We start from the raw sequence: 27,171 nt of genomic DNA on the forward strand, positions 1-27,171 counted from the left end.
GCGACTTTGTTTTATACTATGTAATGATGTCATTATGTCTGTTTAGAGGTATAATATATTTATATAGTGATGCGTATTGAAATATCATGGTATGGTGCTAAGTAGACGGTATTGAACGATTTGATGGTGTGAGATCGCTTTCCCATAATGCTGATTGAAACAGAAGCGATTTTATATCTTTTAGTTTCATTCGTAAGACGAATATAAAAAACAATAAAATTAAAAAAGTTGTTAAGAGGAGTTTCGCCGGCGCCTCCTTATGTTTTTTAATTATAATATCTATTCTTTTAATTTGTGTATGATACCATACATCACATATGGCCACGGTGGTGTAGAGGTTTAGTACATTGCTACACTTCCGATGGTCGCGGGTTCGATTCCTCGCACTTTACAAATATTTGTCAGTCATGATAATTGCTTGTATCTTGATCTGGGTGTTTTCTATGTATATTATGTATGTTTATAAAAAATGTATGTTATATATTTATATCAATTGTCTAGTGCCCATTAGACAAGCTCTACTTAGCTTGGAACTAGAAAGCGCTGTACGTAATTGATAGAAATTGTTAGATACATTTTTTTTTAATTACATAACTACATAATTTATGTAGGAAACAAACAATCATAAAATACTTATGTAAACAAATATTTGTACCGTGCGAGGAATCAAACCTGTGACCATCGGAAGTGAAGCAGTGTGCTAAACCTCTAGACCATCGGGGTTGTCAGAATACCCGTACACATTTACAAAATATGTGAATCATTGTTAACTAGATTCAATGCTCACGATCTATATATTTATATATTATGTTTGTTTAATATTTAGTTACTATTAAACTTATGTGTTTACCAAACGCATGATTAATATAGTTAAATAGGGTACATTCAATATACATTATTTAAATTATTAACCGGATCTCAAAACGAACTTAAATTTTATGGCTAATAAAGGTATTTACCTCTCAACGACAATCAGTTCGTGACCACGGCTAGTGCAACCTAGTCGGAACATCGAGAGGTAAATACTTTTATTTGCCATAAAATTATTCGTGTTAAGCCCCGGTTAATAATTTAAATAGGGTAAATTTAAATGCTATTAGCCTCAGGTTAAGGGCCCTTTAAACCTACTCCCGGTCACAAGTCCTGGGAAGTGCTCAGTTTCCACTCTTCGCCACACGATGGACCCGTCAGCCGCACGGTACATTTTCGGAATACTCTAATGCTGTTGGCCGCAGCTGGCCTTTACAGCTTCACCGGACGAAGGACTTACGGAGCGGCTGAAGGCCAACTCCCGTCTGACGGACACAACTTCGTCTGAAAGCACCGCTAGGGTTACGTACTTAGATTCAGGCCGTCGCAATAATAATCGTCTTAGTGGAGCGACATTTAGTATTTGCCCCACCTCGAAAAATATGAAGATCCGTGGCTGAGGTCCAGCTACGAGTCTAAGCACCTGACAGTAGCCCAAACCCTCAATAAAAAATAATTTACCATGGATTTCTGACAATAGCCCAAACATGTGCAGCCCAGTGTGTAGTAGCCCAAACAGAATGGGGATTTACAAGAATATACCCTTGTAAATCTCTATAGTGCAGTCTCTCGAGAAAACTCTATTTTTTTCATGAGAGGTTTGGGCTCGCTTGAAGGTTTCTTTTGGGCGACAAAGCGCGCGTAACCCATGTAGTTTCAGGCGTCCATAGGCTACGGTAACCATTTACCATCAGATGGGCCGTATGCCAGTTTGCCACCACCAGAAAAATAAGCAATAACCACAGAATTATTTGTGGTAATACCCGATTAACTATATTAATGATGTAATTATTAATCATTGACTGCATTCACAATGTTTTCTTATTGCCATGTGGACTTTAAACGTTTGTAACAAATGTTTTAAAGTGTATTTGCTGTTTTGTGTTTTTGATGTAAGTTCAATTTGAGATCTCTATTATAAGGTTAATGTTTAATGTAACAACATACAGTGTAGTACAAACTAACATAAATGAACATGTACTGCCGAAATGAAAGTCACTTGAGGTCGTACTGACGTGGCTTCAAGTCACTTGTGTCACGAGTAGGATTGCCAACTTTTATTAGAGAAAATAGAGTGTATCTGGTATTTATATTATTAATCGGATATGAACACGAAAAATTTTATTGTAAATAAAGGTATTTATTATTCAGTCAGCTCGTTCGAAACGTCGAGAGGTAAATACCTTTATTTACCATAAAATTATTCGTGTTAAGACCCGGTTAATAAAATAAATAATGTATATTAAATATTTTAAAAATAACTAGAGTATATGTCATTTCAAATGTAAATAAAGAGTACGAACTTACAAATAGGAAAATTTATTTTATATTTTTAAATTGGTATTTTTTTATACTTTTTGCAGCACACAATTTTTGGTATTGCTTACTAGTATAGTAAATATTGTTTAAAAAAGACTATTTTAGCATACTCTATTAGTTTTATAGATTATAGAGTACACCTACATGATACAGAGTACAATACTCTATTTTAGAGTACCGTTGGCAATCCTAGACATGACTGGCCATTCTGTGTTGTGTTTGTAAAATTTTGTATGAAACGTTTTGTATAAGAGATTTGGAAATTTGTATGGTATTTTTGTTGTATGAAAATGACAAAATGTATTGTTCGAATTCACAGGTTTTCTGTCACATTGTTTAATTCTATTTTGTACGCTATAAAGATAAATATATAAAGTTCAAAATCAAATGTAAATTCTTTAATTCTAGTTATTACAGTGTAAATTGTTATTTTGTAAAGCATTGTCAATTATTGTCACAATACATACTGTAAACATTCTCTACGTTTATCTCTAAACTTATTAGATATTCAGACTCTAAAACTCAAACTTTTTGTGCTTACTCATTCTTGTGTACAGTCACAGAGAGAACTGAAGTGATAATTATCAATCTAAAATTATAATGATTTATGTGATGATGGTGATATAGATATGATGATGGTGATAGAGATACGACGTCTAAAAGTTATGACATGATTATCTTCTAATATAAAATTTGTGAACATACTATAAGATGATTTTTAGAGATAAGCTTAGAGATTGATATTTAATAAACCACCCCCAATACATCGTAATTGTATATGAAACATTACCGTAAGTGTTATTACCATTTGACATAATCCTGTGCTAAAATTCTAAATTTTAGAATTAATTCTAGGAAAATGACATTTCAGAATCAATGACTAAAATTATGGATTTTTAATGCCTCCACTCTAAATATAACTTGTAATATTCTCTAAATTTAGAATCATTCGAAGGCATATTTAAGTACTTGAAATTAATTTGGCACTATAATTATAACACAGTGAAAATTGACTCTGCTTTCAAGCTGTCAAAATATTCATTAAAAAATTAATCAATAGTTGTATGCTCACGGTAATGATTTTATAAAATATCTTTAAGTTTATGTTATTTTATGTATAATTTAAGTTTTAACATATTTGTAAAAGTGTTATGTATTTACAATACAAATTATAAATTTTGGTTTTATTCAAAAGAAATTGTTTCGGCTGTATAGACGATATCGTTGCTTTTATTTAAAATTATAAAAAATACTAGTCTATGGACAACTCTGGATCCTAGAGGGATTTATAAACAATATGGCTTCCATAAATAAGTTTATTTGCTGTTTTAGTTAGCGGTCTCGCGCGGTCGACGGTGAGATGTGTAGAAATTATAAATGAAACTACAATAAATATGTGTGGTTTGTAATATACGATGTTTTTTATTTCATAATTACCTGTATGTGTAGTCTGTGGGCATAAAACCATAGACAATGTAATACTGCTGTAGTATTGAAGAATATTTTGACTTTACATATAGTATTCCTTATTTTATTAACTTGAAATAAATAGTTTCTTCCTCTGTTGATTGGTAGGTATTTGAGAGCCTGTAGTTGGCCTTTACAGCTTTAATAGTCGAAATAATTTGGTTTTTTTTTAAAGTCAATAGGGAACTATTCTAATGGTGATGTTCGTAACTGGCCTTTACAGATTTACTAATGAAAACTCACAATTGGCAAAAATCACGGTTTACGTTATTTTTATTGCTTCAATAGTAGCTATAAACGAAAACGTGTGAATGTAGACAAATAAGTATGCCCAAAGATTTTATTTACCTATCTACACGCTGCTCTCCAGTTCACCCGTGATCGTGGCGGTTGAAATACTACCGAGATATCGGGAACTCGATAAAAATAAAACGTGGTAAGATCGTGATTGTTCCTAATTGTACGTTTAAATGACCTCGTTAAATTTAAAACGGTATATTTCTTGTCTTTGTCATTAAATTAATCCCGGGCAAAAACAACCATTGCCATGCACATTTACCACAAGTAATAGAGTAAATGAGTAACAGCTGGTGGTTACGCCATTTATAACATTTTTATTGTTAACAATTATATATATTGTTATTTCGCTGGTCTGTTGTATTTGCAGTCAAGGTTTGTATATTTGTAAAAGCGGGTAAGTATGTACCTGTAAAGTGGCGCCTCTGTCGCGTCACTGCGAGTGCAATTGTGCATCTATTCACTTCGAAAACTCTCTGATTTGTACAATCAACCGCCGTGCACGCTGCTAAAGGTTAATCTCGAATTTGGACAATATTTTTGTGTTTTGTGCTTATATCATTGTGATCTGTGCGACAGCCGTTTAGAGGTGGTCTCCAGGAGTACGAGCCCAATATATTGCAGGTAACAAGCCTTGAATATTTTAATCAGTCAGCGAATTAACATCATATTTCTGAACCAGCGACCGCGCCCTACCGCATGGTGGTGAAACCTTATTTGCTATATTTTTTCGCAATTTCCCACCAGCTGGTTTACAATAAAACAAAACCATCAATTTCAGATTATAATAACTATTACATAACATGACGTCTACGCTCACACATGTATAATCTTAGTACCTGGTTCCCATTTGTACCCGCCCCTATTGACAAAACTCTCCATAGACGGTTTTGCGGCTTCCGAAGAACTGTAATACACGATATTGGTCGACGGATCACATCTGAGCGTCTCTTCTGAATTTCTAGAATATTCCGAATCTTGGGTCAGCGTGGAACATGTGTTGATGCGTCGTATGGTTGAAGGATTTTGATGTTCGCTAAGTATATTGACTTTACCATCCTCGGAAAGCATTTCACAACGTTTGGGGTTAGTGATGCCGGCACAACTGTGAAATTTGGAGTACTTGTTGTGGGTGCGGTGTTCTAAGTCCATGTGAAGACTTAGCTGACGTCTGAAAAGAAACAGGCAGTAAATATAATCACTAATAAATATATATTAGATATTATACTATAGATATGAGTATCTAGTAATAATAATCCTAGACAATTCATTTTCTAGTCCCATCAAAACCTTGAGTTATGGCTACTAGACATAATATTTTTAGACTAATCTATATCTAATTATAGACAGTATCTAATAATAATAATAATCCTAGACAATTCACACAGGGTTTTCTAGTCCCATCCAAACCTTGAGTTTTGGCTTCTAGACAAAAATTTTTTTTTCCTAAATATAATACCTAAATAATATATACATAGAAAATGCCCAGACCAAATAATTATGCTTATGAATACAAATCTTTGCTTCGTGCGAGGAATCGAACCTGCAATAATGGGAAAAAAGGCGGTGTGCTAAATCGCTAGAGGCTGTCAATATTTGTCTATAGGCATTTAGAATTACAGAAAAGACAAGATGTTTTCTTTAGTATAGATGAATGCGTACGCTGGTATATCCAGACACCAGTGGAGGATAATAGCACGAGGACGTCAAGTCTATCATAGTGAATTCGTCATAAAAATTTACCAATATGGTTTGGTATCGTGTGGTGGTTGACCTCATAGAGTACAATGCACCATTACTGGGGGAAGGGGATTGTTAGTAATGTGGACTAATGACCCCATTGCTAGCAATGGACCATGTCAGATCGACCTCCACGCGGTTCTCCCTAGAAACCATCGTGATACATTCCCGGTGAATTTGTCACGTTGGGCTAACTGATCTGACTTCATGTTCATCCTATCATCCTTCACTGGTACCCCGCCAGTGTAAACCGTTAGCGCAGGTGGGTCCAACATTCCATTATCATCTTTTAAAAAAAATGCACCGTTATTAACGATACAGAAAGAAACGTTAGATGGTTCAAATGACGTCTGCAGACGGAAAGGGGTTGTTAGTAATGTGGATTAAGAACCCTATTGCAAGCAATGTACCATGTCAGGTTGTTCTCCACGCTGTTTCCATGACTAACTAACCTAACTTCATGTTCATCTTATCATCCTCCACTCCGTTGCCACGACTACCATCTGGTAGCATGGCGGAGCTGTCATTAGGCTCCCTAAATAATGCCAACTCATTCATTATACTTGTAAACTACAATAAATATGTGTTTTTTGTAATATACGATGTTTTTTATTTCATAATTATCTGTATGTGTAGTCTGTGGGCATAAAACCATAGACAATGTAATACTGAAGTAGTATTGAAGAATATTTTGACGTTACAAATAGTATTCCTTATTAACTTGAAATAAACAGTTTCTCCTTCTGTTGGTTGGTAGGTATTTGAGAGCCTGTAGATTTTTATCCAACTAGCGGTGTTTATAAAGACTGGACAGCTTACCTGAATTCAAAGTTTTCTCCACAAAAGTTGCAAGTTACTTGAGAAACTGGAATTTGTGAAGTAAAATCTGAATCGCCTGACGAAATATAATTATTAAAGATCCTATTGTTTTTTCTACGAAGGTTTACGCAGCTGACCGTTCGCTTGTCTCCGTCCGAGCTGTTATCTGTGCTAGTTATATTATCTATGGTTGTCTCCATCTTAGATCTGTGACATCGCAAATTCGATTCGGAAAATCTATCCTTTTTAATCTGTGTTATCACTTGTTCAGGATCGGTTATTTTATCAAAAAATGATACGATCTTCTTCAATTTCTCTTCTTGTACATTGATTTTCGTTAATTGTGGATCTGTTTGAGTATTACTGGCCTTTTTACTGGATTGTCTGTCAGTTGATGGCGCTGAGGTTATATTCAGTTTGGTTATACCAATATGATCATTCTCGTGTACATATTTATCGTATTCTCGCTCGAAACCCTCGTGGCAGTAATGGCAGATATATTTTCTGCCAGTAAAATGGCAAAGGTTAAGGTGATCGTTGTAATTGATAATACCTGCAAATAAATAACGTCAATGAAAGTAAAAAAACTATTGTAAATATTACTGAGTTTGAATATTGTTTAAAGAACAAGTTGCACTTAAAACTACTTACTAACAAAAATAAAAAGAAGATAGTTGTACACTCGTATTCACTAGCGATGGAGGTTAACCTGACATGGAAAAATTTCTATAAGAAACCCGCAGTGAGAGGCATTGGTTAACTTGAACATCAAATTTATAGTGCAAGCAATACATGACATATATTTCGGTAGGTATGTTTGATTCCAACGTTACAGGGGAGGAGCCTATCGCCAATAAGTTTTTGTTTTGATATCTGCGTTTACTTCGCTAGAGTAACAATCGTATGATTGATACAAAGTTTATTTTGGTCTCGCCTAGACTTGAACTCGATCAATCAATCCGAGCACTGTCTCTTATTCGAAACTGAAAATAAGTAAATATTATAAACCCTGTAATTTCACTGCTAAATCTTATCCTTCAAGCCTTACTAGTTGGTAATTTGGTGTACAATATATGCCTACCATAAAACATCATCTTACATCCCACAATTGGACATTGTCTAGGTGTAGTATCCATCAAGCAGCTCCGCTGAACAGATTGGACGAACGTCAGTATTGCTGGACTCCTTACACTCCTCAATCCGCTTTCCGATTGAATCTTTTTCGGTCTTTTCAATCTTCTGAATCTAAGTCCGCGTCTTCTCCTTTTCTCTCCATACTGGTGTGTTATATTATTATCACTGGCTGCATAAACATGGCCGTTTGAAAAATTTTTGTATTCTCCGCGTATACCGAAAATTCTTTGTATGAACCACTGGAATCTGGTTATCTTTGGTTTTCCATTGAGCAATAAATAAGGATTAGGATTTACTGTTGGGTGCGTTTGTGTGCAATCACATTCTCTTTCAGTTACATTCTCTTTAGAGACTTGTGTAGTCGCGTATGTATCATATTTGGATATTGTTCCGTCATATTGTGTTGAGGTACATGAACATTGGGTCATTTTAAGGTCTCTCATTACTGCCGTGGCTATAGTCGATCCTGAAACAAGTCTGATCTTATTTTGTTATTGATTTGAATATACCTAGTCCGTAGAAACTAATCTAAAATTAAGCGTATACAGTGTCTCTAGTAAAGGACTTTGGACTTTCTCTGTCACGTTGGATTCAAATATACCGAGCGCACCAAACATGTTAAGTGTGGCGTTCACCACTATGACTCTCCCATCTGGAATAGCAACCGTGATGGTATTACCTTCTCGACTGATCCCAGGTGAGAATTATTATAATTTAAAGCGATTTGATTGATCATCCATCGTCGCCATACTTCAAACTATTAACTTCTAAAATTTCTCATAGTCTATGTTATTTTATAGCAGCAAAGTTACCTCTCTCAGATTCCGACTGTTCAGTTACATCACCGTTGGATACTTCAATAGTTCCCGCGCACGCGTCGGTTTTTGTTCTATTGGACCGTTTTTTCCTTTTAGATTGCTTGACATCTATTTCCGTTTCTTCTATTGATTCGGCGTCTTGACATGGCTCTGGTAGTATACCTACAATTTTACCAAAGCCTCTTTTTGCATTCAGTAGCAGGCAGCCAGAATCATTAGTATCTAATCAACTTTATGAAAGACCCGACCCATTGACTTTGCGGCGAGACATTGATCTCTGAGCATTTTCTACCGCTATAGGAATCTGCTGAATTTAACGACGCACTACCCACCAGAAACTAAAATATCCTGATCATCGTAGGATTTTCCAGAAACATTTTACCACGCACAACCACATTATGGAAGCTCTGAAGAACTCTCTAACAATTGTATTTCCGAACCGATTCCATATTGAAACCTTCAAGATAAGAGCTTATTCCTTCTCTAAAGGTCACTTACCATCAGGTGAGTCGCGAGTTCGTATCCTCCCTATGCTATACATGTAATAAAAAAGCTTTGTTGTCGGGATAGACTTTGTACTGTCCCTAAATCTGAAGTATCAGCACTCTTGGCCTGGAGCGTTAGTCATTTTGACAGCTAGCAGTTGAAAGGACAAGGAATAGAAAGAAATAGAATACAAATTTATTTATTCAAATAAACTCACATTGAAGCACTTCTGAATAGTCATCACTTTTTTAATATACCTCTTATTCCGATAGCAGTCTCATCACAAGAAGAACGAGGAAGAAACTTGCGTGTTGCTCTTATAAATAATTTAGTTGTAAATTTACGATAAGAGTGTCTGATACGTTGAATAGTAGTTTGTATAGAGTTACAGTTATTTTCTGAATATCTAATGACAAAGGTTGATAACTTACCAATAACACTAGCATCGTAAATCTGGAATAATTTCTTCAAACATTTATATTTAGCTTTCAACACTTCATGCTTCTTCTTTGGGACCCATTTCCTAACCTCCTCATTTTCGTTTCTCTCTGGAATGCTAGTTAAAGTTGGCGCTCTTTTCTTATACATTGGGTTATAGTATTCGAATAGTACACTGAGAAATTTGACGGTAATGTAGAAAAAGAAACTGGCGACTACTTCACAATTTTGATATGTTATCATAACGAACTACAGCCGTTTTGTATTTGTGGTATTTGATTTGATATGTTCTTGCAACGGACATTACTATAACGTCATTTTTAGTTTTTGAATATGGAATATTTTGTTTTTTTTATTGCTAGAATAAATTGTACCGAGATAGAATTTGTAAAAAGTCGTCTGCTAACACCTTTAATGTTTCAGTTGATGAGTGAGACAAAGCGGCAAAATTACAGGACAAGAGGCATGACATCTTAGTTCTTCAGAACGGCAACCTATGAGTGGCCAGTTCACGGGCGTCTGGCGCTATATTGTCAGAGTGTAACACGATACCGTGATATCCACAGTAACATATACATAACATGTAAATACCTTTGTAACGTTTAGCATCAAGAGGGCCGTCAGCTTGTTTATGATTACACAAACAAAAAAAATGCTTTAATATTTTTATTAGAACCTATAATCATCATTATTAATAATTCTTTTTATTATTAAAACATTAAACCGAAACGTTTGATAATATTTATTACAATTATTGGGAAGTTTCAGAAATGATATGTCGATGCAGCAGTACTTTTATGTATATTATTACTTTTTCAAATGACACTTCACATAAATTGCGTCGCTGTACATTCACGTCTGGTCGTCTCGGTCGCCTCGAACAAAGAGAGAGCAGCCCGCTCCTTCCTTGTTCCCGGCCTCTTTATCTCTATTACTATTGGTGGCGACATAATCGTGACGTCACCAACATCACGTGACTCGCTATGGTTTTAAATTTGAAATGTAAGTAACAAATTAGTCAACCGAGTGTTCTTTATTAATTGAAGCTAACACAATTAAGTAATTACAAACCATTCGGTGCTGATATTTATGTTTCTTATTTATCACATTTTGTGCACTATGCTCGGCCGTCTGACCACTGCGGACAATACTCGACGTCGAATCTGTGCCGACTTTTGCAACTATTGACAGGAGAGATTCCATTATATTATTTTTTCGTTGTGTTTGTAATTTAACCCAATATTATATTTTGGATGACACTACTGTGGCAAAACACATGTTCTTATGTTGAAATTATTATCTTTCTAGTATGTTTTGAGTAAATACAGCAATTAGAACTTTTAAAACATTTACTAAGTTCCCACCCTGGCTTACACAATCAAAATAATTTACTTTAATTCTTTTAACATAAAATGTTATAATAAAAATCTTTAGATAGAGGTAGGTAATTATTTATTTATTTCATACAAAATTTGACACTTAAAATATAGTTTCTTTAACATATATACATTAGCTTACAAAGGTAAGTTATTTTATCATAAATATTTACAATAGAATACAACAAAACAACATTTAGTTAACATTTATACATTATTTTTAATATTGCAAGTCATTTAATAAATACATTATACAATATAACATTTAAATACAAAATTTGGCAAACAAAACATATTTTTTCTGTAAAATAAAATAAATCTATAATATAATATCAGTATAAAAAAAATATCATTAATTTTATACAGTAACTATATATAACTGGATGGTAAGTGGCAACCGGCGCCTATATACATGAACAGTACCACAGACATCATATTATTGTGATAGTCTATTGTTTGCTATTTTATTCATTACAAAGTAAGGGATAAAATACTGCAATGGTTATAATGAAACAGATCTCATATTCAATAATGAAATGCGTTAACTCAAATAAATTATTATTGAACCAACGACATTAAATCTAATATTTTAAGGTCGATTTTTCAAATATTTATGTTTTTGCTGTTTTTTATTACAAGCTTTATGATCTGTCGGATCAGTTGTACGTCAGTTCAAAGTTATATCGTCCTTTCGATACCGACTTTGCGTGGCCGCACCTTTATAGGTATATAATCTACGTGTTATAGGTATATCTATATATATCGTATATATCTATTCCATATTTTAAAGAAGACTAGCCTTGCATTTCCACGGGTGCTCCTGATTTTACGTATTTTGTATATATTAAAACAATATATGATCTATAGATATCACTCTGAAACAATTTTCCTTTCAAACAAAAATTTTTTTAGAATTTCTCAAATCGAGGCTGTGTTGCCAGAGTATAAATTTTCATTATTTTTAATCATAGCAACATTCACTCATCTTTCTCTCTTTATAACATTAGTATATGTATATAATGAGTCATAACATAATATCACTATTTACAGAGATCCTCCTGGCATCAGTATGGCTGAAAATTTAAAAAAATCTTATTACTGTATAGATAATTAATGAATCACATTAAAAAAATAAGTTGAATATAATATATAGGTAGGTATATATATACAGAGATAGTCAGAAAGGATATATTAAGCCCCGTAAGGATATAAAGGCACTTATGGTTAGGAACAACTTTTATTCTACAACTTCCGATGGTCACACTTCGATTCCGATGATCTTCCATTAGCAAACCGCTTTACTTCCGATGGTCGCGGGTTCGATTCAAGTGACATGGTGTGAAGGGTCGGTAGACCGCACCTCTGGTTTTACAGGCGTTTTTAGGCTACGGTAACTGTTTACCATCAGATGGGTCGTATGCTTGTTTACCACTATTGTGGTATAAAAAAAAAGGTGTATAGTGATTAGACTTGTGCTTAGACTTACCAGCTATACAAGCTGTCATAAAGCAGATGCCGCATCCAGCAAAGAATGCTCTCACTGCCAACTGTAAAAAAATATTGAAATTTTTATATTATTATTTATTTAATAAGATATATTTATGTCAACTTTGCTATTGGGTAATTTGTATTCGCACAAAATTATATACAATTTGCCATATAAATTAAAGTACTAATATCGCTATTAAAAAATAGGGGTTGAAGGTAGAAGGGTAAAAATTTAGGGTTATATCTATGTTTAATGCCACATTATAAAATTACAAAAAAAAAATTGGCCAAAACAAAAAAATATATGGGGTGGACAATTCTAAAGGGCATTGATGGCAGAAAGTCGAAAGAATAAATTCAATTATAGAAATGCCGAGCCGCGTGTTGCTCATTGCTGATATACCTACACGATTTATATACTCACCCCAGACAACGTTTCTCTCTGGTTAGGCGCCATTGAAGAAATGGCGCCAATCATGATGGCCGCCGACGAGGGGTTAGTGAACCCACATAAAGCATAAGTTGCTATAAGCTCCGAACGAGGCTGCAACAAACATTTTAAAACATATAACAAACAATAATAATAATCTTTATTTCACTGCTCACAAGGTACTTTTTTTTTCGGACTACTCTAATGCTGTTTGCCGTTTCTGGCCTTTGCAGCTTCATCGGACGATAGGGGGCGAGTGCAGATGGCACTCCAAACCAAAGGAAGGATTTATGTAGCAGCTGAAGGCCAACCCTCGCCTGACAGACACGACTTTAGTCTGAGGGAGTGCCTTCAGACTAAAGTCGTAAATACATAAATCCTTCCTTTGATTTGGAGTGCCATCTGCACTCGCCCCCTATCGTCCGATGAAGCTGCAAAGGCCAGAAGCGGCCGAGTTTCGAACCCCTAGCAGTGGCTAGGGGTTCGAAACTCGGCTCTTCCTCTACAATGATCGGTCCTGAGCTATTCGCATCCAACGCTTTCCAGCGATCTTGACCAGATCATCGGTCTACCTTGCTGGACGCCTTCCCACGCTGCGTCTTCCGGTCCGCGGTTACCACTCGAGGAGTTTATTGACCCAACAGCCATCTGTCCTACGAGCTATGTGCTCTGCCCATTGCCACTTTAGTTTCGCAATTCTTCGGGCTATGTCGGTATAATCATGCAAGATTAGGGGGAAGTCGATTGTTAGTAATAGGAACTAGTAACGCCTTTTACTAGCAAGGTACCATGTTAGGACGACCACGCGGTTCCTCCTGGAAACCATCATTATAAATTCCTAGTGAATTTGTCACGATGAGCCAACTGACCTGACCTTATGCTCATCTTTTTATTCTCCACTGGTGCCCCGCCAGCGTAAACCGTTAGCGCAGGCGGGTGCACCATTTAAGAAAGAAAGAAAAATATTTTATTCAGTGCAATGTAAAAAACACAATACATTATCATCCTCAAAAATAAAATAAAACATTAAATGATGAATCAGAGTGAGAGAGAGAAAGAGAGTGGTAGAATCAAAATATGACTATTCAAAAGTGCTTGTAATGAGTTTATTTGAATAAAGATTATTTCTATTTCTATTTCTATTTCTATTTCTATTTCAGAGAATCAATTATAAAAGCAGACGAAGGCTCGGTATATGACTTGTATTATTTGACGTACCGATAACAGCCCGGCGTCCTTCATCTCCCCCATTCTCTGGTAGGCCACGAACTCGTTGACTACTGTCTTCAGGCCGATCAGGGTAGCTACACTCTGGCACTCCTCCCACGGTACACCTGCCACAATAATCTATATATTAAAAATACGTGAAGCAAAAGCTTTGTACGCCTTTTTACGAAAATCGCGCCGCCATATGTAGGTACACTTTATTTTTGTGCAAATAAATTAACTAATTAATAAAATTAATACCTATAAATTTTATTATAAACAGCAATTATAAGAGTTAATTATTTGAGACAAATAAAGATTATTATTATTATTATCTCATCTCCACTCTTAAGGAGAGGAGATGGCAACATACCCCCGGCAGAAGCACAGTCGGCCGGGGTTCAGGGCCTCAGGGAGAGAAACCGGCGTACAATGCGGGCAGAATCTAACAGCACCGCTTTCTGCATCTTTCCCGGGAGTGAGCCGCCTCGGAATCCCAGCCGTCTGAGATGTTGTTCCAGACTGGTTGGGATAAGACCGTTCACCGACATAACGATTGGATTATTATTATCATTGTAATAGTTTATTATTTGAGACGATTAAAGATTCTTATTATTAATATTGTAATTGTAATAGTTTATTATTTGAGATAAATAAAGATGATTATTATATTCACGTACCCATAACCCAGCATAAAGGAATGAAGATCTTCCCAAAGATCAGCTCCATGTTAAGACCCTCGAATCCAAGAAGGTCACCGCAGTATCCGAGTACCCCATTGATGAACGCGATGAACGCTAGGAAGGCCACCAGGTTGGCTATGATGTTCAACACTAGTGGTATACCGTTGGTTGCACCACGGGTAGCTGCCGATAACGCGGACTCGTCTTCACTGAAAGTTACAAAGAACGAAAGAAAAATATATTTGGTGCGTATAGAAGGATCATAAAAAAAACATATAGAATAGAATAGAAAATCTTTTATTCAAATAAACTTAATTTAAGTACTTTTGAATAGTCATAGTTATCATTCTTTTAATCTACCGCTCATTCGGAAAGCTGTCTCATCACAAGAAGAACGAGCAAGAAACTTGCGTATTGCTCTTTTAAATAATGGTTGTAAGCACAGATAACATAATGTTATGTTGTAAGTTTATATATGTAAAACCAACTAGCACTAATTTACTAGCACTCGTTCACGAGTATGACGTATGAGACAGCCATATTTTAGTGTGCTCACCACGCCGCCACATGTCTGGATAAGTCGACTACTCCATACCTGACCAATATTTATAAATAGCACCACCATATTGTGTATATTATAGGTTACATCTGCACATCCAGCGTTCGTAAAACCACAGATAACATAATGTTATATAGTAAAACAAACATTCTAGAACGCCATCTAAATCCGTTTTTCGAACTAAAAATCCGTACTGTGCCATTGTTCCCCACTGGTAAAACAAACATTCTAGAATCTTCGCGACCGGCTTGGCGCCAAGCTTGTCACGAGGCGCGAGGCATTTTAAAAGAAACAATGGATGAAATATTATTAGTGTACCGTCGTTGATGCCGCCCGTAACACATACCTGGTGACTGGCTCTATGTTGTCGACAGCAGTGAGCGATCTCTTAGTCTCCGGCAACAAGAGCTTGCAGTAGCAGATGGCCGCCGGCGCTGACATGACGCTCGCCGTCACCAGGTGAGCTGGTTCAGCACCGAAGCTTATGTACGCAGCCAGGATCGTGCCTGTTGGCAGTTCATGAAGTTATAATCTATCTAGACCTACTAGTGGACGCCCAGGAATCGAAATTAGATTATAATTAATTTAAATTAGAACTTTGAACATTATTAATGTTCTATTTTCAAAAAAAGTAAAGTGAAAGTAAAATGTTTATTTGTTACACATAAAATATATGTTGTATATTTTATGTGTAACAAATAAACATTTTACTTTCATTATTTCTCTCAAATTGAGAACAGATTAATATTGTTTGTCTATAGTCTTAATTTGCTACACATAAAATGTTAAACATTTTACTTTCATTATTTCTCTCAAATTGAAAACAGATTAATATTGTTTGTCTATAGTCTTTATTTGTTACACATATAATGTTTATTTGTTACACATAAAATATACAACAAAAAGAAATAGAAATAATCTTTATTTTTATTACTAGTTTAGTCTGAGGGCACCGCGGCACGCGCAGACGCCCGGTTGATTGCGCGATATAGTGTTTTGGAGTCGTCTTCGCCGGCGAGGACGGTGTCATGTGTATGTGTAAAAGTGTGGTCCGGATGTGGAGACGTAAACTTATGGAAGGGTGTCGAGTGTTGACGGAAATATTACAAGTGTAGGCACACTGTCAAATCGAGAAATTACCTGACACTGTGGCGAATCCGGAACCCATTACAACATGCATTTCTGATGGAGTGAGCTTAGATAGGTACGGCTTGATCAGAAGCGCCGACTCCGTCTGTTCATAAGATGATAAGATAAGGATTAGTAGTGTTTCTAAATAAAAGGCAATAGTCGATTACCGATTTATTAAAGATGTAAAGGCCAGCTGCGGTTAACAGCATTAGAAAATTTCATCCAAACCTACCCGAAAGGTGTCATCAAGGTGTTACATCCGCCATGTGGACCGTTATTTGTGCATTAAACTTTTATTAAATAAATAAATAAATATACTATACTAAATTATTCAACGTACGACAGGAAACATATGAGTTTTAAAAACGAGTATGTACGCCTGATATGCAGACTGCTATTACTACGCTAGAATTTTCTCTTATATTTTTAGAATAAACATAATAGAAAATTCTTTATTCAAATAATATTTTATTTTTTCATGTTATTTATTCAGTAACATCTATATTGTATTTGAAATTATACAATTTTTGCTGCTAAGAAATTCATCAATACCGTAAAATAAACTTCAATTTAAGCACTTTTAAATAGTCACACTTAGTTTTTTAATCTACAGCTCATTCAGACAACTGTCTCATCACAAGAAAGAGAAATAAACATGTTGCTCTTTTAAAAAACAATTTCAACTTAAAAATTTTACAACTAACTTATATTTATATAATTTATAAGTTGACTACCAATTGTACAAATTAATTAGAGTCAACACTACACACTCACACACAATCCACTGGTTTCTAAAGTCTACGTCGGTACTTACATTGCCAAGAAATACGTTTCCAACGGCTATCACACTCTCGCACACAGTAATGGAGGTGGCAGACTTCAGAACTTGTCCCAACTTCAGACAGAACCACTGGAGGGCCCCCCAGAAGAACAGCACTTCTACCAGCATACTGAAGAAGAATATCACGGGCAAAACCTGGAAGGAGAAACGTGTGACTTTGTTATGAGGAACGACAACTACGGGACCAGTGCACCGATTTTATGTAATTTTGTTATGAGGAACGCAATATCCGGATTCTCTGCACCGATTTATGTAACTTTGTTATGAGGAAAGTAAACTCCGAGTTTATTGCATCGATTTTATGTGATTTTGTTATGAGGAATATAAACTCCGAGTCCACTGCACCGATTTTATGTGACTTTGCTATGAGGGACGTAAACTCCGGATCTACTGCAACGATTTTTTTATGTAATTAAAATAGCAAATAAATACAGTTCATCTGATTGCATGTGGAAACCGTTGCTTTTATCGCATGATAACATGATGTCCATAAAGTTGTTCACGTAGAACATCTTTAAGGACATCACGTTATCATGTGAGGGTCGTGATACCGCCCATGCGTTGCCATTCCATAGGACTAAGATGGCAGGGCATGGCATGGCAGAGGCATGACGCCTCTGTCCTTGCCATGATCCTGTAATATCATTGCACAAAGTCATGGTCACAAACGGACTGGAGTAACAGTGATTTCACTTTAGTCAACTCGTGACCACGGCTGGTGCAACCTAATCGAAATCTCGAAAGAGATACCTTTATTTACCATTAAATTATTTGTATAAAGACCCGGTTAAAAATATAAATAATGTATATTAAACACGAAAGTTTATTAATAATTATGAAGTCCTGATCCTCGCAACTTCGTATGGATAACACTTACTCAATTTACACTATATCTTTTTAAATTATAGCCAATGTGTTATTCTGATGTATAAACTATACTACTGTAAAGTTTCATTAAAATCCGCTCAGAAGTTTTTTCGTGAAAGAATAACAAACATCCAGCCATACACACAAAATAAAATTATTAAGATTATTTTCAACAATTAACATTGTCTTACACTGAAAGCGAATACTGACTCCTTCTTGACGAGGAAGTCTCCAAATGTGAACGCTGCACCCTCCACTCCGTACATCAGGAATGACGCCACCTGGCAATAGAACACAAGGGTTATGTCATACTAGTGAACGCGTGCTACTAGTACCGATTTGTGAATTTGAATGCGCAATTTAAAAAATAAATAGTATATATTCTCTAGCAATATCATGTAAATTTGATTACCACGTACCGTATAACACGTTCCCCCTGGAAAACATCATGATAAATTCCTGGTGAATATGCTACGATGCACTAACCGACCTGATCTCATGCTCATCTCATCATCTTCCACGGGCATTTCGATATTATCATCACTTAAAAAAAATTACTCACTAGGGTAGTTCTTCCTATCTCGGATAACAGTTGGGAAGATAATTATTACTAATTTTAATAATATTTGTAATAAATATTCGTACCTTATCAGAAAAACATTGGAGAGCTATCCTACCAGGCTCCCACCTGATGAATATCAGGCCAAATACAAATTGCAAAGTCAGCCCCACCAGTACTGTTCGCCAGTTTACTCGACCAGGCGACGAGGAAAATATAAACCCTGGAAATATATTGATATATGTTTGTATTACAACTTTGTGTATACTATTTTATAGGTATGAACGCGAAAGTTTGTGAGTTTAGGTGGATGGATTTTTGTCACTCTTTCATGCAAAAATAACTGAACTGATTTTAATAGAATAGAACAGAATAGAAAATCATTTATTCAAATAAACTTAATTGAAATACTTTTGAATAGACATAATTTTTTTATCTACCGCTCGTTCGGAAAGCTGTCTCATCACAAGAAACTTGTGTGTTGCTCTTTTAAATAATCCTTGTAAGTTTACATTTACAAGTCGAAACGTGAGAATACAAACTACCAACAACCACTAATTTATTAGGATCAAATATATATACAATAAGATTAAATCAGTCGTAGTGATAAGAGCAGACCAGTCCCTACAAGCAGCACTCGTTCACGAGTATGGTGATGAACCAGCCATCACTGAACTCGACCATATTTTAGGAAGCCCAATGATGATGATGATAATATGATGGAGATATTCAGTGGATTACATATATAGTAAATATAATTTACTTTCGATTATAATTTACTTTCGATCCGATCACAGTTGCACGTTACAAACAAACTGTTACTTAGCAACAATACTTATTTTAAATAGAAATAGAAATAATCTTTATTCAAATAAACTCATTACAAGCACTTTTGAATAGTCATATGATTTCTCATTCGGAATGCAGATTATATATATAGAAGAATGAGCAAGAAACTTGTGTGTTGCTCTTTTTAATAGATGTTTTTTTTTTATATATAAATAATTACAGTATAACAAGTAAGAGGCATGCGATAATCAACATAGAAGTCGCTACGCACTCATTATTAATGTAATCAGATAATATTGTTAGTGCTATAGATTTAAAGTTTTTCTATAAAAACATTATTATCGTTAACGAATTCTTCAATTTTATAGTAAGCTTTTTTGCAAAGGAACTGTTTTATTTGACATTTAAATCTTTTTTCTGGCAGATTTATAACAGACAGTGATGTGATGGATTATACTTTTTCTTCTTAAATCAATGTGCCTAATATAATGAAACTACAGCAATAGCTTATATATCCGAATAACATATAAGCTATAATTTAAAAGGATTTTATGTATATTGGATGGTAAATAATGATAAATATCAAGTAAGTGTAATATAGACGAAGCTGCGTACTACAGCTAGTAAATCATATCATGAAATTAATTGTACAATCAACACTGATAACCTTCACCTAATAACTATAAGTATAAGTAAATACTGTATTCAAGTATTTGTTTAATTTACAAACAGTAGTGTTATTATTGCAGGTATAATATCTATTACTGGGGGGAAGGGGATTGTTAGTAATGTGGATTGATAACCCCATTGCTAGCAATGTACCTTGTCAGGTCGACCTCCACGCGGTGGAAACCAAATTCCTGGTGAATTAGTCACAAAATGACCTCAATCTTATCATTCGTAAACCGTTAGCGCAGGCGGGTTCACGATTCCATTACCATCCACAAAAATAATATCTATTACTGCGCTGCATGCCGTCGGCCCAGTAAAAATGTAACAAAATTATTAATTTTCGATTCAATCCTAATACTAGCGAGCGTAGGTACACCGATAGCGCCACCGCTGTAAGGATGAAAGAGGATCCAATATACAACCATATAAATAAAAAATAAAAAAAATATCTCTAAATATATATAGTACATCACGAAAGCGCTTTTTAACTTGTATTATGAATATTAAATATTTCTATTAGTCTAGTTATATAAACATTTTTTGTAAATACATAATATACATGGAAAACATCCAGACCGTCCATACATATGTCCATACGTACGTATCATTGTCTGGTTGTTTATGTTATGTTATGTTTGCATTGTGCGAAGAATCGAACTCGCGACCATAGGAAGTAAGCGGACTCTACCCCTTATCATCAAAAGGGCACACATGTTTGCAATTCTAGTTATATAAAAAAATACATTGTAAACTAGGAAACTGGTAAACCGAGGTGGCTTACTTAGTTATAATATATTATATACTTATATAATAATAATAATCTCAGGACAATTCACACAGCGCCATCTAGACCCCATATAAGCTAGCTGAAGCTTATGTTATGGGTACTAGATAACTGATACAAATACATGGATAATTTTTTTTTCGTAATCACATACATATTATATACAGAAAATACCCAGACTAATACAAACTACCATACTCATGAATACAAATGTTTGTGCCGTGCGAAGAATCGAACCCGCGACCATCGGATGTAAACCGAGGTCGTTATATGTATTATTACAAACTCATCGCAATAATTGTATAATATAAATAAGATAAGAAACACTTATTGTAACCAGTTAATACCAGTATGAGCTATATTAATTCCAACGCAATAAAAAACTTTCCAAAATTTGTTATCATTTTATTCAGTAAATTGACTTAGAAATTATTGAAACAATTTGTAACGGAAACAACTGATAACAAGTTCTGTGCAAGATACTTTTTTTATATTTTTTATAGCTCTACCCGCGACTTCGTCCGCGTGGAATATAATTTTATTTTTCTAAAATATAAGTAGCCTAAGTTACTCCTTATTATATTAGCTACCTGCCAAAAAGTCCCGTCAAAATCGGTCCAGCCATTTCAGAGATTAGCCGGAACAAACAGACAAAAATTGTAAAAAATGTTATTTATATTAAATAATATTAAGTATTTAAGTAGAAAGAAATAGGGATTTATTTTATCATTATAATATCTGACACCGTTCCACTAACTCCGTTCCGCTTCAAAATTAAATATGTCAAAGATATTTTGAAGTTTAGTTACGCAATACATTTCTAAACGCACCCTGTTTGACAGGTATCAGCAGTTTGTACGGGAATATAAAATTGTAGTTTTTACTATTTTACATGCAATTTCTTCATATTTTATCACCGTTTAAACCATCCCTGGACTTCCACGAATATTTCAAGACTAAAATTAGCCAAATCGGTTCAGCCGTTCCCGAGTTTTAGCGAGACTAACGAACAGCAATTCATTTATATATATATAGATTAAATAGATTAATAGATGAAGTAAAAATTTTGTACCCCAGTGTTTACTAGATAAAATAAATTAATTCAGATATTTACCTACGAACAGTATCAAAAAGAGTCCAAGCAGAGAAATGAGTCTTTCAGGTGAGTCTCTCGTATCGTAGTACAGGAACAGAGAGATACCAGTCAAAACCGCGAGTATAAAACAATATTTCAAGATCCTGTGGACAAAATTTATATTATTAATAATTTAAATGTTTTTTTAATAACTCAGGACAATTCACACGCCTATAGTCCATATATGGTCCTTTTATAAATGCTTCATAATTTAGTACACTGATAGAAACAATTATGAACATGAATATAAATGTTTGTTCTGTGAATAAGATAAGGCGATGTACTAAACCGTTAGACCATCGAGACCGTAATTGGAATGACTGGCGGTCCACTTATTTATGAAACATACATGAACCACGGTTTTTGACATCTTTACTTTCGTTACATCGAGAACACCATCTTTTCCCCGTCCAATTCAACGGGGATCGAAATCACGACGGCCTGTCCATTCACCCTTACTGGTGCCCTGACTAATGTCGTATCCGTCAGGCAGGTGACCTTCAGCCGCTCCATAAGTCCTTCCGCGTGTTTCCCACTGATCCGTCATATCTGAGCTTTTTAATTATTTACCATTTTTTCGGTCGTCCATTCACTTTAATTAGCATAATAAAATTAATTAATTATTAAGTAAAATAAATTATTACTTACGAAATGCTCCAAAACCATCCGGCAATTTTATCAACTCTGCTCCATATAGTTTTCTCGAACCATTTACCGATGAATCGTTTTATTATTTGAAAGTATATTACAAAGAAATATATTATAGTTAAATACGTTATTAAACTGCCAAATCCACTGCACAATTCTAAAGGCGTCGCATCTAAAACGAAAGACACAAATAATAATTTATAAAATAATAATAACAATAATTGTTGACAATTCACACAGCGCCATCTTGTCCCAAGCTAAGCAGAGCTTGTGTTATGAGTACTAGACAACTGATATAAATACTTAGATATATTTTTTTGATTGTCTTACTTATTTTACCCGCCAAGTAACTTCATTTATAATCTGTTTTTTATTATTAGGTAGTGAAATTAGGTAAGGCATGACATCTTAATCCTCTAGAAAGGAAACGCATGAGCAGTCGAACCTCACGTGTTAACGTTATACGTATATAGGCAACGGTTAGTGCTCACATTCAACAGCTTGTTACAATTATAAAATAAATGGTGTAATGGAACTGGAATTTACGTTCTTCATAACAAAGTCATATAAAATAGTCAGTAGTCCTGGATTTTACGTTCCTCATAACAAAGTTTAAAATCGGTGCAGTAGTCCTGGAGTTTACGTTCCTCATAACAAAGTTACATAAAATAGGTGCAGTAGTCCTGGAGTTTACGTTCCTCCTAACAAAGTTACATAAAATAGGTGCAGTAGTCCTGGAGTTTACGTTCCTCCTAACAAAGTTACATAAAATAGGTGCAGTAGTCCTGGAGTTTACGTTCCTCCTAACAAAGTTACATAAAATAGGTGCAGTAGTCCTGGAGTTTACGTTCCTCCTAACAAAGTTACATAAAATAGGTGCAGTAGTCCTGGAGTTTACGTTCCTCCTAACAAAGTTACATAAAATAGGTGCAGTAGTCCTGGAGTTTACGTTCCTCCTAACAAAGTTACATAAAATAGGTGCAGTAGTCCTGGAGTTTACGTTCCTCCTAACAAAGTTACATAAAATAGGTGCAGTAGTCCTGGATTTTACGTTCCTCATAACAAAGTCACATAAAATCGGTGCAATAATGGTTTACGTTCCTCCTAACAAAGTTACATAAAATAGGTGCAGTAGTCCTGGAGTTTACGTTCCTCCTAACAAAGTTACATAAAATAGGTGCAGAAGTCCTGGAGTTTACGTTCCTCATAACAAACTCACATAAAATCGGTGCAATGGACCCGGAGTTTATGTTCCTCATAACAAAGCACATAAACTACAACTTGGATGAATATTATCTTAGTGGAAAAGAATGAAACATTGATCAATGTAAAATTGTTCTGTATGTTGTTTTTAATGTAATTTAATATTGTACGTCCGAAATGAACAAATTGTTGATTCCATAACATTAATTATGATGTAACATAGTTATAGATAATTAAGATAAGATAACTTATCTTAAAATCAGTGCAGTGAACCCGGAGTTTCCGTTCCTCATAACAAAGTCACATTTTTTCTTTCAGGTCTTTGAAGAAGTCACAAAAATCGGTGCAGTGATTTCGGATCATGATATTAACATCTTTAGTGCTAATCATTTATAGAGTGACCGTTACCACTTACCATCAGGTGGACCCTCAGTATGTTCACCATGTCCATTAAATAAAAAGGTACTTACGCGGATCGTTCGCCCAATAAACCCAGCAGGCGACGAAGAATCCAATGACTACGGCATTGAGTAAAACAATTAGCAACACGTTTATCCTAGACCGATGCCTCTGTAGGAATGAACCCATGTTCTCTCTGGGTTGAACAAACACTGCATCCAGCCAATTACTGGATTTATTATCTAAGTCCTCATATTGGTTTATCTGTAATATAAGTTACATTATAGTAAGACTTAGAATTTTCAGGAAAATAGTCTAAATTTTACCCTTATGGGTGCAAAATGAAGTAGGAGATTGGAAATTTGTCATTTTTGAAGCTAGAACTAAGTGGTCTCGGACAGTGCGGTTCCAGAGGAGCCTCTTCCCGCGTACTTTTAGATTGTGGAATTTGTAATTCAATTGAGTTTCATGTCAGTTCTTCTCCATTGGATCTATATACAGAATTGGACGGTAGGGAAAAAAATAAAATTATAATGTAAAAATTTAACGTTCATAAGCGACTAAAATGTCCTACATGAATAAATGATTTTTGAATTTGAATTTGAACTATCGAGGTTTTCTCGAGACACTACATACAGTACGAGGTTTTTTAAGAAAAGTTACTTAAGGGTCGTCAATGAGCACGTGACATCCCTAGTGTTTCAGACGTCCATATGCCACGATAACCGTTTACTTTAAAACTCAGCTCGTATTCTTTTCAAATACATGTTGTACATGTTTAAAATAATACAGATTCATTTTTAAATTCAAATTTGGGAGAATAGAGTACATAACTATGAGCATATGCTATTGCAAAAGCAAATAGTCCAATAATTATTTAATAACTGTAGCATCGAATATACTTACTGTGTTGTTTCCGGTTCCGTTTGGTTTCTGAACATCGATCAGTTCCAATTCTCGGTCCTGATCTCGTCTCTGTAACAAAACAATAAACCGTATATCGTTTATTCTTTACTAGCTTCGCCCACGGTTTCACCCGCGTTAAATCATTACATAGTATAAAACAAAGTCGCTGTCGCTGTCTGTCCGTCCCTATGTATCCCTAATCTTTAAAATTACGCAACGGATTTTGATGCGTTTAATAGGTAGAGTTATTCAAGAGGAAGGTTTATATATATAATACATGTACACCCATGCGAGTAGCTAGTTTCAATATGCGTTATTCTGATGCATTAGCTATATTACTGTAAAGTTTGGTCAAAATTCGTTCAGTAGTTTTTGCGTGAAAGAGTAAAACATATTTCCATACTTCGCGTATTAATGTTCGCGTTTATAGTATTATTCTGTTACATTTTGTCCAACCAATTTAATTTAATTTTATTCAACGTACCCACGACTTTGTCCGCATAAAATAGAGACCTGGACCCAAATAATAAATAAATATTGAATTAACTAACTCAAATAAAAACTTTCGTCGTCCTAGCTTGAAAGTTGACGATTTTACACAACTCAATCAACAGCCTAAAAAATAAGTTTCAACCTCCTAGCTTTGAAATAAACGATACTTCCATGCAATATTTCATCTATCCCTTCAACCCCTTACAACCCTTTTCTCGCATTAAAAAGTAGCGTAAGTCTTTTCTCGGAGTCTAGACTATCTGTGTACCAAATTTTATTTAAATCTGTTCAGTAGTTTTGGCGTGAAAGCGATACAGACAGACAGTTAATTTCGCGCTTATAATGTTAAGTAAGGATGCAGAACTTGAAGTGACTTCGTCTGACAAACTTTTACTCCCTAATATTCCGCCACATGATTAATTTTTATATTTTATCTATAGTATACTATACATTTTCTTTTTATACTACGATAGTAGCAAATAAGCATACGGCCCATCTGATGGTAAATGGTTACCGTAGCATATGAAAGCCTGAAACACCAGGGATGTTACGTGCACGTTAGCGACCCTTAAGAAACCTTAATATACCCTTCTTAAAAAACCCCATGCTGTAGCTTCGTGAGAAAACCTCGGCAGGAAGTGCATTCCACAATCTAAATGTACGCGGGAGAAAGCTCCTCTGAAACCGCACAGTCCGAGACCACTTAGGTTCTGGCGTGTGGGGATAAATTCACTGTCGATGGCGAGCAGTGCGATGGTAAAAACTAGCCGTAGGCATCATTTCGAACAGTTCCTCAGAACACAGTCCGTTGTACTTCGGTAGAAACAACAACAGAACAAACACACAAACATATATCACCTTATCAAATTTCATTTAGATACGTAACAAACACTTTAGAATGTACATTAGTATGGACCAGTTGTTTCATCAATTTTTTGTGATGGACAGACAACGTAAATGACAGACTATTGCATTCACAATATTACAAAATTAATTACCTGCAACTCTTTTTATCGCCACTTATGAGCTACTCAGTCGACGACTAAGAATAATATTTTAACGGTAACATAAACAATATCCAACATCAATAGTAAATATTTTATAACATGTTTATAAATAAAACTTTATTGTTATCAAAATTTACAATGACATATATCATAATCATTTTTATACCCACACTTTTACAAATAGAACTTTTTTTTTATTAAGTATTTTACGGCCCTGGAAATTTCCTTTCAGCCAAACAATTACATTCTACAAATACAAATCAGCTACTAATTACTAGGTACATCTATAGCGTCCTTATTGTATTGAGTATGAAGTCGTATGAAATGGATAAATTTCTATATAAATAGAACTGTAAACAGGGTTGCCAACCTAAAAATGTTTAGCCTCGTAAAAAGAAGTTAAAAATCTTTACATAATTTCGTACATGAACTTTATATATTCCGGTCT

At 34.9% G+C, this 27,171-nt stretch overlaps 2 protein-coding genes across 3 annotated transcripts in view; both read right to left on the bottom strand.

Moving 5' to 3' along the window:
* Positions 1 to 4,884: 4,884 nt before the first annotated feature.
* On the bottom strand, positions 4,885 to 9,866 carry LOC131852267 (uncharacterized). 2 transcript variants are annotated; one of them, XM_059202924.1, is made up of 5 exons: positions 9,542 to 9,866; positions 8,619 to 8,786; positions 7,772 to 8,272; positions 6,673 to 7,225; positions 4,885 to 5,284 (listed from the first exon to the last, which is right to left on the bottom strand). In XM_059202924.1, the coding sequence occupies exons 1-5, from the start codon at positions 9,789 to 9,791 to the stop codon at positions 4,930 to 4,932; spliced, it is 1,827 nt and encodes a 608-aa protein (XP_059058907.1). In that variant the 5' UTR covers positions 9,792 to 9,866; the 3' UTR covers positions 4,885 to 4,929. The 2 variants fall into 2 exon arrangements, with proteins under 2 accessions (XP_059058907.1, XP_059058906.1); XM_059202923.1 differs by having other exon boundaries at positions 7,754 to 8,272.
* Positions 9,867 to 12,387: 2,521 nt separating this feature from the next.
* The window catches only part of LOC131852264 (uncharacterized transporter YutK-like), a gene marked incomplete at its 3' end in the record, with an annotated part of 31,737 nt that continues 16,953 nt past the window's right edge, over positions 12,388 to 27,171 (bottom strand). Inside the window, exons 3-15 of the mRNA XM_059202919.1 lie at positions 25,225 to 25,293; positions 24,390 to 24,582; positions 22,717 to 22,888; positions 22,048 to 22,172; positions 18,775 to 18,911; positions 18,321 to 18,410; positions 17,236 to 17,397; positions 16,431 to 16,524; positions 15,637 to 15,796; positions 14,729 to 14,940; positions 14,061 to 14,176; positions 12,837 to 12,956; positions 12,388 to 12,471 (exon numbers count right to left, since the gene is read on the bottom strand). Of these exons, the coding sequence (XP_059058902.1) occupies positions 12,388 to 12,471; positions 12,837 to 12,956; positions 14,061 to 14,176; positions 14,729 to 14,940; positions 15,637 to 15,796; positions 16,431 to 16,524; positions 17,236 to 17,397; positions 18,321 to 18,410; positions 18,775 to 18,911; positions 22,048 to 22,172; positions 22,717 to 22,888; positions 24,390 to 24,582; positions 25,225 to 25,293 (1,734 nt within the window). The remainder of the gene's footprint in view (positions 12,472 to 12,836; positions 12,957 to 14,060; positions 14,177 to 14,728; positions 14,941 to 15,636; positions 15,797 to 16,430; positions 16,525 to 17,235; positions 17,398 to 18,320; positions 18,411 to 18,774; positions 18,912 to 22,047; positions 22,173 to 22,716; positions 22,889 to 24,389; positions 24,583 to 25,224; positions 25,294 to 27,171) is intronic.

The sequence above is a fragment of the Achroia grisella genome, unplaced genomic scaffold, assembly GCF_030625045.1.
Source record: "Achroia grisella isolate CSIRO2021 unplaced genomic scaffold, CSIRO_AGI_Agris_v1 utg841, whole genome shotgun sequence".
In the NCBI taxonomy this organism is placed as follows: domain Eukaryota; kingdom Metazoa; phylum Arthropoda; class Insecta; order Lepidoptera; family Pyralidae; genus Achroia; species Achroia grisella.

What these genes read in the sequence shown, in the direction of transcription:
- LOC131852267 (XM_059202923.1), bottom strand. Translation starts at nt 9,791, where the DNA reads ATGATAACATATCAAAATTGTGAAGTAGTCGCCAGTTTCTTTTTCTAC. An exon ending in TTACGATGCTAGTGTTATTG is followed by an intron (nt 8,787 to 9,541) that starts GTAAGTTATCAA and finishes GTAAAATTGTAG; the next exon opens with GTATACTACCAGAGCCATGT. An exon ending in ACAGTCGGAATCTGAGAGAG is followed by an intron (nt 8,273 to 8,618) that starts GTAACTTTGCTG and finishes GACTTGTTTCAG; the next exon opens with GATCGACTATAGCCACGGCA.